At 53.0% G+C, this 13,538-nt stretch overlaps 1 protein-coding gene across 8 annotated transcripts in view; it reads right to left on the reverse strand.

Moving 5' to 3' along the window:
* Positions 1 to 676: 676 nt before the first annotated feature.
* Positions 677 to 13,538, reverse strand: part of BCL2L11 (BCL2 like 11) — a 38,584-nt gene continuing 25,722 nt past the window's right edge. For 4 of the 8 annotated variants that reach the window (XM_039872598.1, XM_039872597.1, XM_039872600.1 and 1 more), the window contains 2 exons: positions 9,917 to 10,026; positions 683 to 3,512 (listed from right to left, as the gene is read on the reverse strand). In XM_039872598.1, coding sequence (XP_039728532.1) covers positions 3,414 to 3,512; positions 9,917 to 10,026 — 209 coding nt within the window. In that variant the 3' untranslated portion in view covers positions 683 to 3,413. Of the gene's footprint in view, positions 3,513 to 9,916; positions 10,027 to 13,538 lie in introns of all 8 variants that reach the window. The other 4 variants (XM_039872599.1, XM_039872592.1, XM_039872602.1 and 1 more) reach the window with 2 other exon arrangements.

Genomic DNA, 13,538 nt, shown 5'->3' on the forward strand with positions numbered 1-13,538 from the left:
AGCGGTGGGAGGTTTGGGGGGGTGGGCGGGAGTGGGCCAGGGGCCAGGGGAAGCGCGCCAGTTGCCAACATGGGATCAGTGGCATGAGAAGGTTCTGGTCACTTCAGAAGCAAGGGCGACCGCCCGCTGTTCCCTGCACTCAGCGGTCTCAGGCACCTCTACAAACAAGGCTTGTGTTTTCATTTCTCTCAACACCGAATTGTCAGGGACAAATTTTAAATGAAAAAAATCTGTCCCAACTGCTGCTAATACATCTAAAAAAAAAAAAAAAAAAAAGACATGGCCTGGAGGTAACAGCATGTGCTTCCATGAGAAGCTAGCTGTTTGGAACAAAACCACTGGGTGCTCCTTGGAGAACTCTAAGGAGCCAGACTTACAGCCTCTCAGAGGTGTCTGAACACGAGCTCTGTCATAAGGATGGTGAATCCCAGAACTTAAGCCCATTTGACCAGGGGCCCAGCTGGAGGGCCACCGGAGAAGCTGTGTGGCCGGCAGTGAGCTGACCAGTGACCACCTCAGTTAAAGCAATTAATGGGATGGCGGGGCATGTCAGGGAGACCAACACTTTCCAGAACTGAAGACATTAAATAAGCAGGAAATAAATACACATTTCTACAAGTTACAGCACTATGAACCAGTAGGACACATCACACAGAAAAAGAATCTACAATATTTACAATCCTTAATTCTGAAAAAGTTTAGTAAAAACAGTGATCTTTTTGCTCATTTATGCTGTACAAAATTTTACAAGAAAAGTAAAGGAAACACAATTGCACGCAGACATTTGGCTCAGTCGGTAAGTAAAATATGATCTCCTAACCTAATAAATAGTCAAAATATGTACAATATTAAGAAGGGGAAACAGGAGAAAATTGTATTCGACTTTGTACATTTTTTTTTATCAGATGGAATTTTTATCTGGTTTCTCAAGAACCAAAAAAAAATTCTTGATAAACTCGTTCCTAGGCAGGAATACAGGTAACGTGAAAAATCACTCATGAAGGTATTTTGGGTACATTTATTGCTTTTCTGTGATAACCACAGGACACTGTCTACAAACCTCACGTGAGCAGAGGTGGTCAAGGCACAAAACCCGCATCTCGTAAGTTTTCAAAAAGGGAACTAGTCATTTTGTTCTACAAGAAAATCAGAGAAATAAAAACAGAGTAAAAGGCACACCACGGGAGGTATGCTTTCTGCAGGAGGCATCTTGATGAACAGGTACGCACAACACAGAGACATCCGGCCATGTCACGTCCCGGTGCGACACCCTGTCCCGAATGCCCCACAGTTCAGTCTCCTATTTCCTCGCAAGCTGTGTCCACGGCCAACTGCCAAGCCAGAGGTAAGCTGGCACGTGGCGAGCCCTGGACACTGGGCCGCACCCACGCTCTGAAGCAGGGTGAGGTGCTCTGGCCCGGGGACTGGCATATAAGCACGGAAATCCTGGGAGGGGACGGGCCCAGAACCAACTACGTCTTTGGTGTGTGTGTCCAGCAGGCCATGGGAGCAGCTCTTCACCTGACAACCGTGAGGCCTCTATGACCCGGCAAGGGGGCTCCAGACCTACCAAGAATATAAGCTGAGACTCAATACAGCTCTGAAAATTACTCAAGACCCCAAGAAGATGTATGGGAAAAAGAAAATTTTTAAAAAATATTTGGAATCAAATATCTCTACCTAAAGGAAGAAGTGTAGGTGCTCCATATATATATACATACATATATATACATGTATACACATATATTTATATAAAACTATGGAAATAACACGAGTGAAATTTTCCATTTAATCTGAAAACACTGGCCCCTCGATGGGCCAAAAGCAAACACAATAGTTGTTGGCACTGCTGACTCATTTGAAAAGTCATTCATTTCTTTTTAAAAGCTGTTTCATGATCCGAGGTTTCAAACACGAGGAGTTACTAGGTTCACAGAATGATCTGCACCCCCTTCCCTGCTCCCTACTCTTTTGGGCCTCCCCAGTTGTCTGACTGCCTTTGAAAAGACCCGCTGCCCCGTGGGCCCCTACTCATCACGACCCTCACAGGCCAGCATGGAGGGAGAAGTGGACACACAAAGGCTGGCCCAGCTGTCCCGAGAGAGACAAACAGGTAAAGCGGACACCTGCCAGAGGGCTGTTTCAGAGTTGCGCCCAGGACAGGTGTCAGCGGCACCGCCAGAACTAAGTCTGTGTCTCAAAAGGGACGGAGGAGGCTGGGGACCAAGTGTGGGGACCAGAGGAACTCTGAGCTGGATGGGGACCCAGGGTGCCTAGGACATAGCTGCCAGAAGCCCACCCATGGCATGTGCCAGTTCCCACTAAGGCTCTGGTTTGCACACCCACGGCCCATCCAGCTCAGCTGCAGGCAGGCATGTCAGCCACCCGGGACCTTGCGCTGAGTGCACCAGGACGCGGGGGAAGCCTGCAGCTGGAAAGGCCACAGTGCCGAGGGGCCTGACACTGTATGTCACTATGGCTGTTACCTCCAAAGAACGCTTGTCAAATACAAGCCCGGCAGACCAGTGAACACCAGGAGTGAGCTTGTCCCAATTAGTGGGCTACCAGGACCCGACCGGGCTGTGGGTGACCTGGGCTGGTCACGTTCCAACCTGGTCACAGTTTATCAGAGGCGCACTGGACCAAACCAGCATCCAGGTGGACGCTGGTTTGGTCCAGTGCGCCTCTATGATAAACTGTGGGAAATAGGGAAAACATATAAGTTGGCTGACACTTTGCCACAGAAGCAACTGAATTTAAGGAGGTCAGTAAATATTTACAGAATGAGAGTGGCACGTCAGCAGAGACTGACCAAGGGCCTTTTGCCCCTTCAGTCAGTTCCATTTTTGGTATTAATAATAATGATTTTTTAAAAAAGTGAAAGAGGCAATGACAGGGAAGGGCCATGTCCCTCCCACTTAAAAATTCTGTTTAGTAACCTCTCAAAATAAACTAAGGCAGCTTTAGAATTAGCTGGCTCAGTTTCCACTGCCGTGTTTACATAATCCTCTGAGAATAGATAATAGGTTCTTAAAATTTTAGTACAAAAATCATTCATGAGTTGGTTAAAAATTTGCATTTCCTTTCTGAAAATCCTGTTCTTATTTAAAAAGGCGAAAACAAACTGCCCTGCATGAAAACAGCGCTCTTGCACAAAGTCCTGCTCCAAAGAACTGCGGTTTGTGCACTTCGGGGGGATCCTCTCTTGTTTACATTCACGTGACTTCATCGGGGCCTCCGGTATGTGGCGACGAGCAGACGAGGTCAAGTCCGCACACAGCTCGTGTGGTGGAAATGTCAGCTGGCCCTGCGGGCGAACCGCTGGCTGCATAGCGATGGCACCAGAAGGCTCGTCGGCCCGAACAAGCGAAATGTCTGCACACGTCTGGGCTCTGCGGGGACCCCATCTGTCGTCACTGCATCCTCCACAGCAGACGGAGGATGTAACGCAAAAGTCGTAGGATGGCCACCTGGGGGTGGGCCCCCGCGGCATGGAGGTTATTCAGAAAGACCTGAAATGACACAGGACAGCGGCTCACTTTCTGGTCCCTAGTGATCAACCACTCCTTCTTACCAGCTGCGGGAAGCACCCCACCCCCACCCCCGACCCCAACCAGCGCCACACTGCCACTGAGGCCTAGTCTCCCCAGGACATGCAGGGGTAGGCAGTTCGCCAGGAAGAGCAGGCACCTGTGTCCTCTCCTCAGTCCTCAAAGGAAAACAGTGACAGACAAGAGCTGGGAAACCCACAGCCTCCTCTGTAAGCTGTCACAGAGATGAGTCACTGGCCAGCGCCGCCCTTGCCAGGAAATGAGCAGCCGCCACCTCCATGCTGGAGGGAAGCCACTGGGACACAGAGCTGGTGTCCTGGGAAGAGGGTGGCTGCAAGGGACCAAGAGAGGAAAGGAGACTGACAGGTGCACAGTGCCCGCTGCCTGTGTCACTGACAGGCAGCATGTCCTAGACTCCAGAGGGCTCAAGAAAGCAGTGATTGGATAGTTGGCCCACGACATTGACAGAGTGGTGCCCTGATGCGCCATGGCACCTGACTGCTGTCGGGCGGCTCCGTGGGATAAACACTGTGATCAGCACTGTGCCTGGTCACACACAGGCGAATCCCCTCGGTCCCCCTGCAGCCCACTGTGGGGAGCGGCCCGAGGAGAAATGAGCATCCTCTCTACCTGTGAGTCCCGGTCACAAGGAGCTGAGAAACTGCAAGAGGGTAGCTAAAGGCTCAGAGCACTGGGGGTGTTGGGAGTCCCGGCCTCTGCTTACGGCCAAGGTATCACTAGGCGCCGGGGGTCACAGGGCACCTTGGAGCTGCAGCCTGAGTCCCGGTAGCTCTTCAGGCCATCCTGCTCGGGGCCTTAATGGGAACCTGCACCTGAGACTAGCAGCTTGCTCTGTTGGCAGAGGCTCCTGACGCCCTGCCACCAGAACCCCACCAGCCACAAAGCAGCCAAGGACAAGGGTCCTCTTCCCGCTCCCACCGATAGCCGTCCAGCTCCCTCCAAAGCCTGTCGCATAGCTCCCGCATATGCTAGACAGACTGCACATCCCTCTCCTTCCAGAACAGACGCGAGGAAACAGTGCTGTCTGCACCTCCTGCAGAGCCGAGCCCTCCTGCCTGTTCAGTGGAACTTATAGGACTTTGCTGCTCCTGCGAGAGGAGCTGGGGGACAGCCCACTTTTGGTCCCACTAAGGCTGACAGGCTAGAAGAGGCCCGTTCAGAACCAGGCCCGCTCACCAAGACAGGCGGTGCCAGGCTCCAACCAGGGTCACTGCGGCATCGGCAGGAGCAGAAAGTGGGGCCGACAGGATAACAGCCAGAGGGCAGGTCGCCTCAGGGAAGTCTCCAATGGCTCCCTTAGCCGATTTCATGTTCCAGAACCACTGGCATCTGAGGCAAGACACCTTCCACCCCTAGCCGCTCTGGGGGCAGCAGGGGGAGGGCGGTGGCTAGGACAGGCAAAGGAAGTCGCATGGCGTGGGAGGTCCACCCGAGGGTGTGGCATCCTGCCTCCGCCCCAAATGGAAGGGCCAGGGAGCACTGGCAGACACGCTGGGGATGGAGCTGACTCTGGGAGCAGCCACCAGTCCCTGACACAACAAACTCCGCAGCACATCAGATGAGAAGTGTGCCAGGACACCTGCCCTTGGAGCTGGTGTGTGGGATGACGAAGTGTCCTCATTCAAGCCCGCGAGACATGGCTTCTGGACAACGTTCAGAGGAGGGGCTGCCACCGCTGCCTCCAAGGGCTGGTGCCCAGGAGAGCGTGCAGGCTCCGGGCCAGCCCACTTCCCACATGGTGGACAGCGCCGGGCCTCTGCAGGACCACGGCCCCCAGCCATGCATCCCGGCCATGCAGGCCAGGATGCCCAGCCGCCTGGCCATTGGCCCTGGGCCCCGTGTGGCCTGCCTGGCACAAGACCTGGGACTTTGGCCTCCAGAACAATGAAGATAATCCTGGGGATGGGCGGGAGGCATGCCAGCCTGAGCAGCCACGCCCTGTCACAGGACCACTGCCGGGTCCTGCCCCTTGTGCAGAGCAGAGCCGCTGAGGCAAGAGTGGTGCAAGGTGGCTCTGGTCTAGACCATAAAGCACTTTGGGAAGATGCGTCACACTGGGCCACCCAGGTGGCAGTGGCTATTAGTGAGGGAACGAGGTGAGCTGCGCACAGACAGCTATGCCTCACAGTCCACGTGGTCACAGGTGCTGAGTGTGGCCTGGCCCTGGGGGACCTCATCTGTGTGGTCTGAATCAGGAACTGCCATCGGGAAACCGACTTTCTAGCTGGCCCACTTTCCATAAGGTCATTCCTCGGTTGTACAGCTGTCTCTCCATCAGGAACCTGGCCCAGATGGTCCATGGGGCTCTTGCACGGAGGGGAAGCGGGTGGGGCGGGGGGAATGAGAGGCCCTGGGATGCAACATGGAGCACAGCCTGCACCCCCAGGTCTGACGGCAACACCTATGGCACCAGTACCACGTGCAGCACCACGACGCCATGCCCGCCCAGCTGGGGGACCCTGGTGCAGCTGACAATAAGAATGGCCTGGGGAAGCCACCGCGGCCCAGCCTCTAGACCAGCAGGACATGTGTGTAAAGTCCCCACCTGGAGGACAGGGACACCTACACAGTCCAGAGAAACTGAGGCTGGTAGAACAGAGTCGGGATGCAGAGGCTTTTTTTTTTGCCGAAAGACAAGTGTGACAGCACCCTGGTATGGGCAAGGGACAGAGCCAAACAAGCGAATAAGATGCAACAGTGAGGGCGACCCTGGGGAAGAGATGGCAGAGGGGAGCACTTGGCAGAGGTGGCGGGGCCCATCAGGCAGGCAAGAAGCCACAGGGCCAGTCCCCACGCTGTATCCCCAGAGAGGACAGTTAGTCAGAGGACGGAGAATGTTCCAGGAGCAGGCACACTGAGCAGCAGCAGCAGCAGCAGCAGCAGGAGGCCCAGGAGCCCCACTGAGGGGCCTGAATGATTTCTCACTGCTGTCGCCATTTAAGACAGTGCCTCATTCGAGATGTGCCCTCTGACAGCAGTCCCGTAAAAGTAGGAAGCCAGGGGTCCAGGGCTCTAAGTTTCCCTGGGACAGATGTAGGCACTTGTCACAGGAATGGAAAGTGTCCGGGAGACGGTGTCAACAGCACACAGCAGGGAATGGCCATGTGACCCCAGAGACAGGGGCTCACCTGGGCAGCCACTGGAGCAGGTCCCCAATGACTGCAAGGCCTGAGGGCAGCCAGGCAGGGAGAAGACTGCTGGTGGGCAGGGCGAGAGAAGGGGTGCTTGGAGCCACCGTAGCCCAACATCCTGCGTGCAGCAGCTGAGAAGCGAGAGGATGACACAGTGCCAGCCACCATGGAGGCTTTAGCACCAGGGCTACCTGCAAGTTACACTTCAAGAAACATGTCCCAAGTTACACTGAGACAACCAATCAAGTCCTAGGGAAATGAATTACATTTTAATGCTAAAATAAATACAGCAAAACATGCTCTGGCCCAATCCAGGGACACAGGTGTGCGACAAACAAGAGGCCTTGACCCCAGGCTGCCCAGGGAACCTCAGAGAAGAGTCTCCTGGTGGTCAAGGTGACAAGGGAACCATGACACCATCTCCATCAGCATATCAAAGGGTGCTCAACACCAAATTATAAGAGACAAGGCGAACCTCAAAGCACACCTAGAAAACTGACTCAGAGCGGCTCCTTAACTTGTTCAAAAACCCCTTTCTTACAGAATTTCAACACTGAGAGCTCAAAATGTCCTAAAGTTTTTTTTTAAAAACAGATATATAGATACAAAGATATATAGATATCTAGATATCGATACCTAGATATAGATATAGATATCTATATATCTATACATAGATATATAGATATCTATGTATCTATAGATATATAGATACACAGATATATAGATATATAGATACCTATATATATAGATATATAGGTATATAGATGTGTACTGCTGTTAATGTGTGTGCATCTCATTGGCAGTTCTTTGTGGCAATGGCTGGGGACGTGTGGCAGTCATTGGGGACCTATATATAGATACCTATATATCTATATATCTGTGTATCTATATATCTTTAGGTAACGACGTTAAAAGATATTGAATTCTGGACTGAGACCCAAAAGGACTCTGACAGACCCAGCGAGAGTACGTGTCCATCAGGATGGTGTTTGCTTCCCTAGGGGCTGTCATGGCACTTTCTAGGACAGTACCGAGCACTGCCACAATCAGAGGTGACAAGGTGGGGCAGGGGACAAAGTGGCCCCAGGGGTCCCAACAGAAAACTACCATTCCTCTTCTAAACAGCGTTTTCAATGACAAGCAACTGGGATAGGGTGCAGGACAAGCGCCCCATGTGACAGTAGAGCACATTGTGCAAGTCTCTGGGGGAGTCTGGTCTCTGTCCCCTTTAAGGCCAAAGACCACAGTCACGTGGCATCTCGGCTAGGATTTTATGCAGCTCCCACATACACTGTTGTCCTCCTCAGGCATCAGGGCCAGTGCTGCTGCAAAGGAGCCCACAGACCAAACTCGCTTTCCACTTGTCACCCGGGCAACACAGGCATTTGCATAGCTGTGCCCACAGGATCTGCTGTCAGGGCACCAGAGGGCTCCTCTGCCAAGTGTTGTGCTCCCACTCAAAGCTAGGGGGAAGTTTGCTGGCACCTACCAGACTCCTGCGTCTGCAGCTGGCCAGCCACAGTGGCGATGTGATGTTCAAGTGTCACAGCAAAAGGACATTTACATGAATGTCACTTTCCTCCTGCTTTCGGTGCATCGTTCCAAAGACACTATTAGTTAGGCCCTTCGTGGGATAATCACTCCCCTGGTTCCCCTCCAGCTGGGGCTGCTGGGCACTGGGTTTTGTGCAGGCAACATGCAGGACACCTGCAGGCAGAACTCGCCAGCCCAGGGCCACGCTGGCTGGGTGGAGGGCTGGGACATCGCTTGTGAGGGAGTCACAGCAGGAGGACCAAGGAGGCTGGAAACAGTGCCTGTACCCTGTTTGGGCACCATCAGGCAAAGCTGCACAGTGCGAGCCGTGTCCCCTGCACCTTGCCACAAAGAACTGCCAATGAGATGCACACACATTAACAGCAGTACACACCTCCGTGCGCTGAATGGCTGGGGACGTGTGGCCAGGGTGGTGGGGCCAAGGCCCCTCAGGTATCTGCATAGGACCCAGCCTCGCCTTGGCTGTGCCTCCACTTCCTCCCCCAGAGTCTGCAACCTGAGCCCTCTGAACCCCCCTGGGGCACCTTAGTCTCCCAATGGGTACACCTCCAACAGCAAGGTGGTCATGCAAGTGTCCCCACCTGGCAGACTGAGGGGGCACTCCCAGTGTCATCAGCGTGAGGCCACCTAGCCATGTGACATGCACCAGTGCTCAGCCCTGTCACAGGGCATTCACCCAGGCAGACAGCAGGGTCGAGTGCACAGCATGTCTCACAGGCTGAGGATGTGACAACCAGACAGGTAAACAGCTACCAGCCTCTCCTCCTAAACCCTGAAGACCAACTGAAAACATTTCAATCACAGTTCAAAGTGACAGAAAACAATGCTGGGGAAAGGGAGTGACAGCCTTTTCTAGCCTCACCTCTAAATGCTTTAGTTTGACTGTGATCCACTGCATCCCTAAGGGACTGATGCACAGTGGGCTCCGCAGATGAGCAGAGGGCTCAGGGCGCAAGGTCTGACCCGAGGGCCTCACCTGGCTGTGACTTGTGTTTCTTGACGAGATTACATCATCCTCAACAAGACATGAAAGGCCTCGTTCACAGCACCCGCGTGGTCCCACAATATATGGGCCTGCCACCCAGGCACTTAACACTGAAGGACAGGGTGAAAACGTACCTGATGGCCACCGCTGGCCCAATCTATGGCAGTGTGAGCATCAAAGTGTCGAGTCAGATGCATAATAACCCACTCGATTAAACAGGGACCCATGAACTTAGGTGATAAATGACACAAAGAGGAGAGAGGCTCAGCTACTTTGCAAGCTTCTCTCCCACTACGAATGGCCAAACCAAGGACACCACCTCTAACCAGAGTCCTGGGGACAAGACACTGACATGCCATGCCTCCCTTTAACTTGGACCCGAACTGCCTGGGGGTGCAGATACACTAATAAGGGCTGAGAAGCACACTAACGTTTCTGTGGGAGGTTTTGAAGCATAAAAATAACCCGCTTCTAGGCTGCACTCATGGAGTCCCCAGGCCACCTTGTACTGGGTCCTATTTAAAGACCATGACCCTGACTTGGCCAGAAAACAGGTGGGGATGGCAAAGGAGCAGCATACTGGCCACGCAGGGGCAGGGCCTGTCACTTCCAGAGCCGTACAGGGATGCTGGCCCTGGCAGGCGACGGGGCAGGGCAGAACAGGGGGCTCGTACCCGGCGTGGGTAAGACGCGTTGAACTCATCCCCGATGCGCCGCAGCTCCTGTGCGATCCACGTCTCCGGGCGCAGGTCCGCGGGGAGGGCCTGGGACTGCCGCAGGGAGGCTGCACGGAACAAACAGACACAGGTCACCGCGCGGCCTGCTGCTCACAGTCCTGGGCAGTACCCCCCACGTCCACGCTCCCACGCAGCACCCCACTCTGGGAGAGGGTGGGGTGATTTCCTCACAGAGCAGGAGGCTTGGACCCACGAAATTCAGAGCTATGCCAGCCAGCGAGTCACTGGCTCCTGCTTCAAGGTCACGCGCGTGTGAGTGTGCGCACACACATAGTATGATGGACGCCACCAGACACACACCTAAAACCCACAGGAACATAAATACTGGAGATGGCTGCAAAACTACTGATCTAAATATGAGGTAAAATCCTAGGAAAATCTCAGACATCACAGGACTAAGATGAAACGCTCATTCTGCTTGAAACAAAATAAGTGAACACCTGAGAAATGACAACCCGAGTGGCTCATCTCTACGGAAGCAGGTGCGGGGACACAGCTGTCCCCACAATGCCACTGCAGGGCCAAACTGAAGCCTAATTGCACGTTCTGTCAGTGTCAATGTGGCCAGTGAAGACAGGACTTCAGCCTGCCACCCCTGTGAGGAGGGCATCTCGGTGGAAAAGTAAAGGGCTCTTCAAAGGAGAAAAATGAGGGAGGTAGCTCTTCCATTAAGCTGTCGCTGGTGTCCAAGCCCACTCGTTCACGGAGCCATGAAAGCCACTGACAGACAAAAGCAAAAGTGTGAGTCATCAGAACTCCTCGCCACACGCCACATGTGTGAAGACAGTCTCTACGTGCCCCCAGGGAAAGTGTCGTCCACGCTCGGGAGCAGCAGGAACACCAACACTGCAGCTCGCTGTTAAACTGGCCATACTGCACTCCTGACTGAACGTGCACCTCCGTTTCTGCCCCACAAAGTGTCAGGAACCCACGGCAACCAGACTTCACAACAGCACAAGGATGTCTATAAAAAAGTTTAGTATTTTGTATTTATCATTATTAATAAACCTGATGTTGAGTCATAGCACCTATGAAAGCACTTAAAAGTGACCCCTTGGAAGGGATTTTAACCAAGTCTTCTCATAACTCCTGCCTTATCTTCTCTGCTCCCAGCCCCCACCCAAGTGAATTCCACAGACCCCACAAACCCAGCATGAGTGGGGTGGGACATCCCATGTGGGCAGGGCTGAGGGTGTGTGAACAGAGAGAAGCACGCAGATCCCTCACTCTGAGTGAGCCAGGGGGAGCTGGTGATGGGGGGGCGTTGGGATAAGCCAGGCTGTCCTCCGAATGTACACCTGACCACGTGAAAACCGCTCTGGCTGAACCCTGTCACCAAGTATTTCCATTGTTACTCCGTGAGCGTCCATCATGTTTCAGAGCGGATGTGATGCAGGTGGTGACAGGAGGGGCTGACTCCCTTCCCTGGGCTCAGTGCTCTCAGGACCAACCTGTCACAGGCACGAATCATGACGTTCTTTCTGTGCCCACAGCGATCGACCGTTTCCTGACTTCAGCTTAAAGTGAACTCACCTTTTCTCAGAGTGCGTGTGACACAGCAGCGAGTGCTTCTTGTGTGTCATCTCACACGACTCTCCTGAGGGCTTGCAGGGAGATGCACCTGCCCCACATGCAGGTGATCAGGCCAACCAGCAGGAATATCCCTCGGCTGCTCACAGCTGCCACCCCCACTGCTCTGGGCCTCAGAGGAACCCGCTTACAATCCAAGACTCAAACGAAGAAAATGCCAGTGAGCCTAAGAAAACTTGCAATAGACTGTTTTACAAAGAAGGCAGACCGGCAGTAACTGCTGCCTGGCACCTGGTGCCGAATAAACCAGGAGTCATTGACTGCTCTGGCGACAACAGATGCCCACATGACAGATGACACGGTTCCAGCAGGCACCAGGCTCAGCAGCCAGGGGCCAAGCCTGCGCAGAGCCTGCGCTCTTGTGGCTCACATGTTGAAATTTTAATGCCTTGTCTGGGCTTCTTCCAGACAAGGATACCTCTATGTACACCTGATACTTCATGTGACACCAAACAAAGCTTCCCCCCGGTTACATGCCTGCTGAGTCCCACCAACACCCTGCCTGGGCATGTGCTCTGTGAGGCTCTGTCGGGCTCCCACTAATGGCCAGCACCCAGAGCACCTCCAGGACCCAGTCCAGGCTGAAATCAGCAAGATGAGTGCCCAGGGGATGCAGTACCCTCACCAAAGCATGGCACCCTCGTGGCCAAATCCAGCTGTCTCACAGACAAAGGCCCAGCTGTTTGGAAGAAGGAGGGGAAGGGGACAAGCAGACATTTCTTCTACAGGAGAGAAAGGCTTGTTGGTTTAAATAAGCTGTTATCACAAATGAACATGTGGAGAGAAACATGTCCTCGAAGCAAGTTGACATAGAGGTGTGTCTGCAGGAGGCCTGGGGATTTACTCTATAAGCTCCCCAGGGGACTCTGGTGCAATGGTCCACAGGCTAGACCCCAAAAAACACTGAGCAGAGGGCAGAGGTCCTGGAGCCAAATGTGTGTCCCCAGAGAACATTCGAGAGCAAGGAGTGTTGTGGTCGCTGGGGACACGGATCAGAGTGGCTGAGTACATGCCAACTAGCCAGCCAGGGGCTATCAGCTGCACCAAGGAGGCTGATCTGCCCGGTGGCTTGAATGGCAACCGCCCCGTCTGGGTTGTGGAAGAACCAGTATCACCTTCTGAGGCCTGTACCATTTTTGCTGCCTGAATCTAGACACCTGAACTTCAAAGACCAACACTTGCCCTGAAGTAAAGGCTCACAGCGTGTACACAGAACAAGACAACTCTGTTCAGGGTTTTAAGAAGCCTCTTCTCCTGTGCTGACAATGGTGTGTCAGTTGATGTACTGCATTCTTTAACAGAAACGTCAACGATGATTTCTGAAGTGACCAAATATTTTCTGTTCTGGGAGGTGGAGAAGCTTTTTCTTAACTTCATCACTAGTTTAAACTTAGTGACTGTCCTATGGGTCTCATGTCAGATGAGAACCCACCAGGACAAAAGATGACCCTCAGGAGTTGGCCTGTCAGCCCAGGGTGGGGTTGGTCAGAGCCAGGACTCAACCTGCTTACTCCTGGTCCCACTATCAGGGACATGATGACGAAGGGGTCCAGGGGCCAGGACTGCTCAAAACCACACTGCTCACCCTCACGCCCCAACCCTGACTACTGTCCACTTTCCAAAAAAGTGAACCTACACTTCCTTGCCTCATCTGTAAAGACAAGTACCGAGCACAAATATTTCACTCTGCTATCTGCAAGGTGCCCAGCGACCATGAACGCTGATATCCGATCAATGAAATGGGTCTTTATTTGAGAAAAAAAACTCTCATTACTACGTGGGAAGATTCATTTCTAAATCTAAGGCAATTTTACGTGGACACAGAAACTTCAACAGGGAAATTCTTCTGAGTTGTATTTTTACCCACAGGAAGTGTAGTTTCCAAATTTAAGAAAGCATTTTACCCCATGAATGTGGCACTACTGATACTTGAAGGGCACAACGAAATATAAACCGCTTTTAACGTAAA

Source organism: Pteropus medius, unplaced genomic scaffold (assembly GCF_902729225.1).
Source record: "Pteropus medius unplaced genomic scaffold, Ma_sr-lr_union100, whole genome shotgun sequence".
Classification (NCBI taxonomy): domain Eukaryota; kingdom Metazoa; phylum Chordata; class Mammalia; order Chiroptera; family Pteropodidae; genus Pteropus; species Pteropus medius.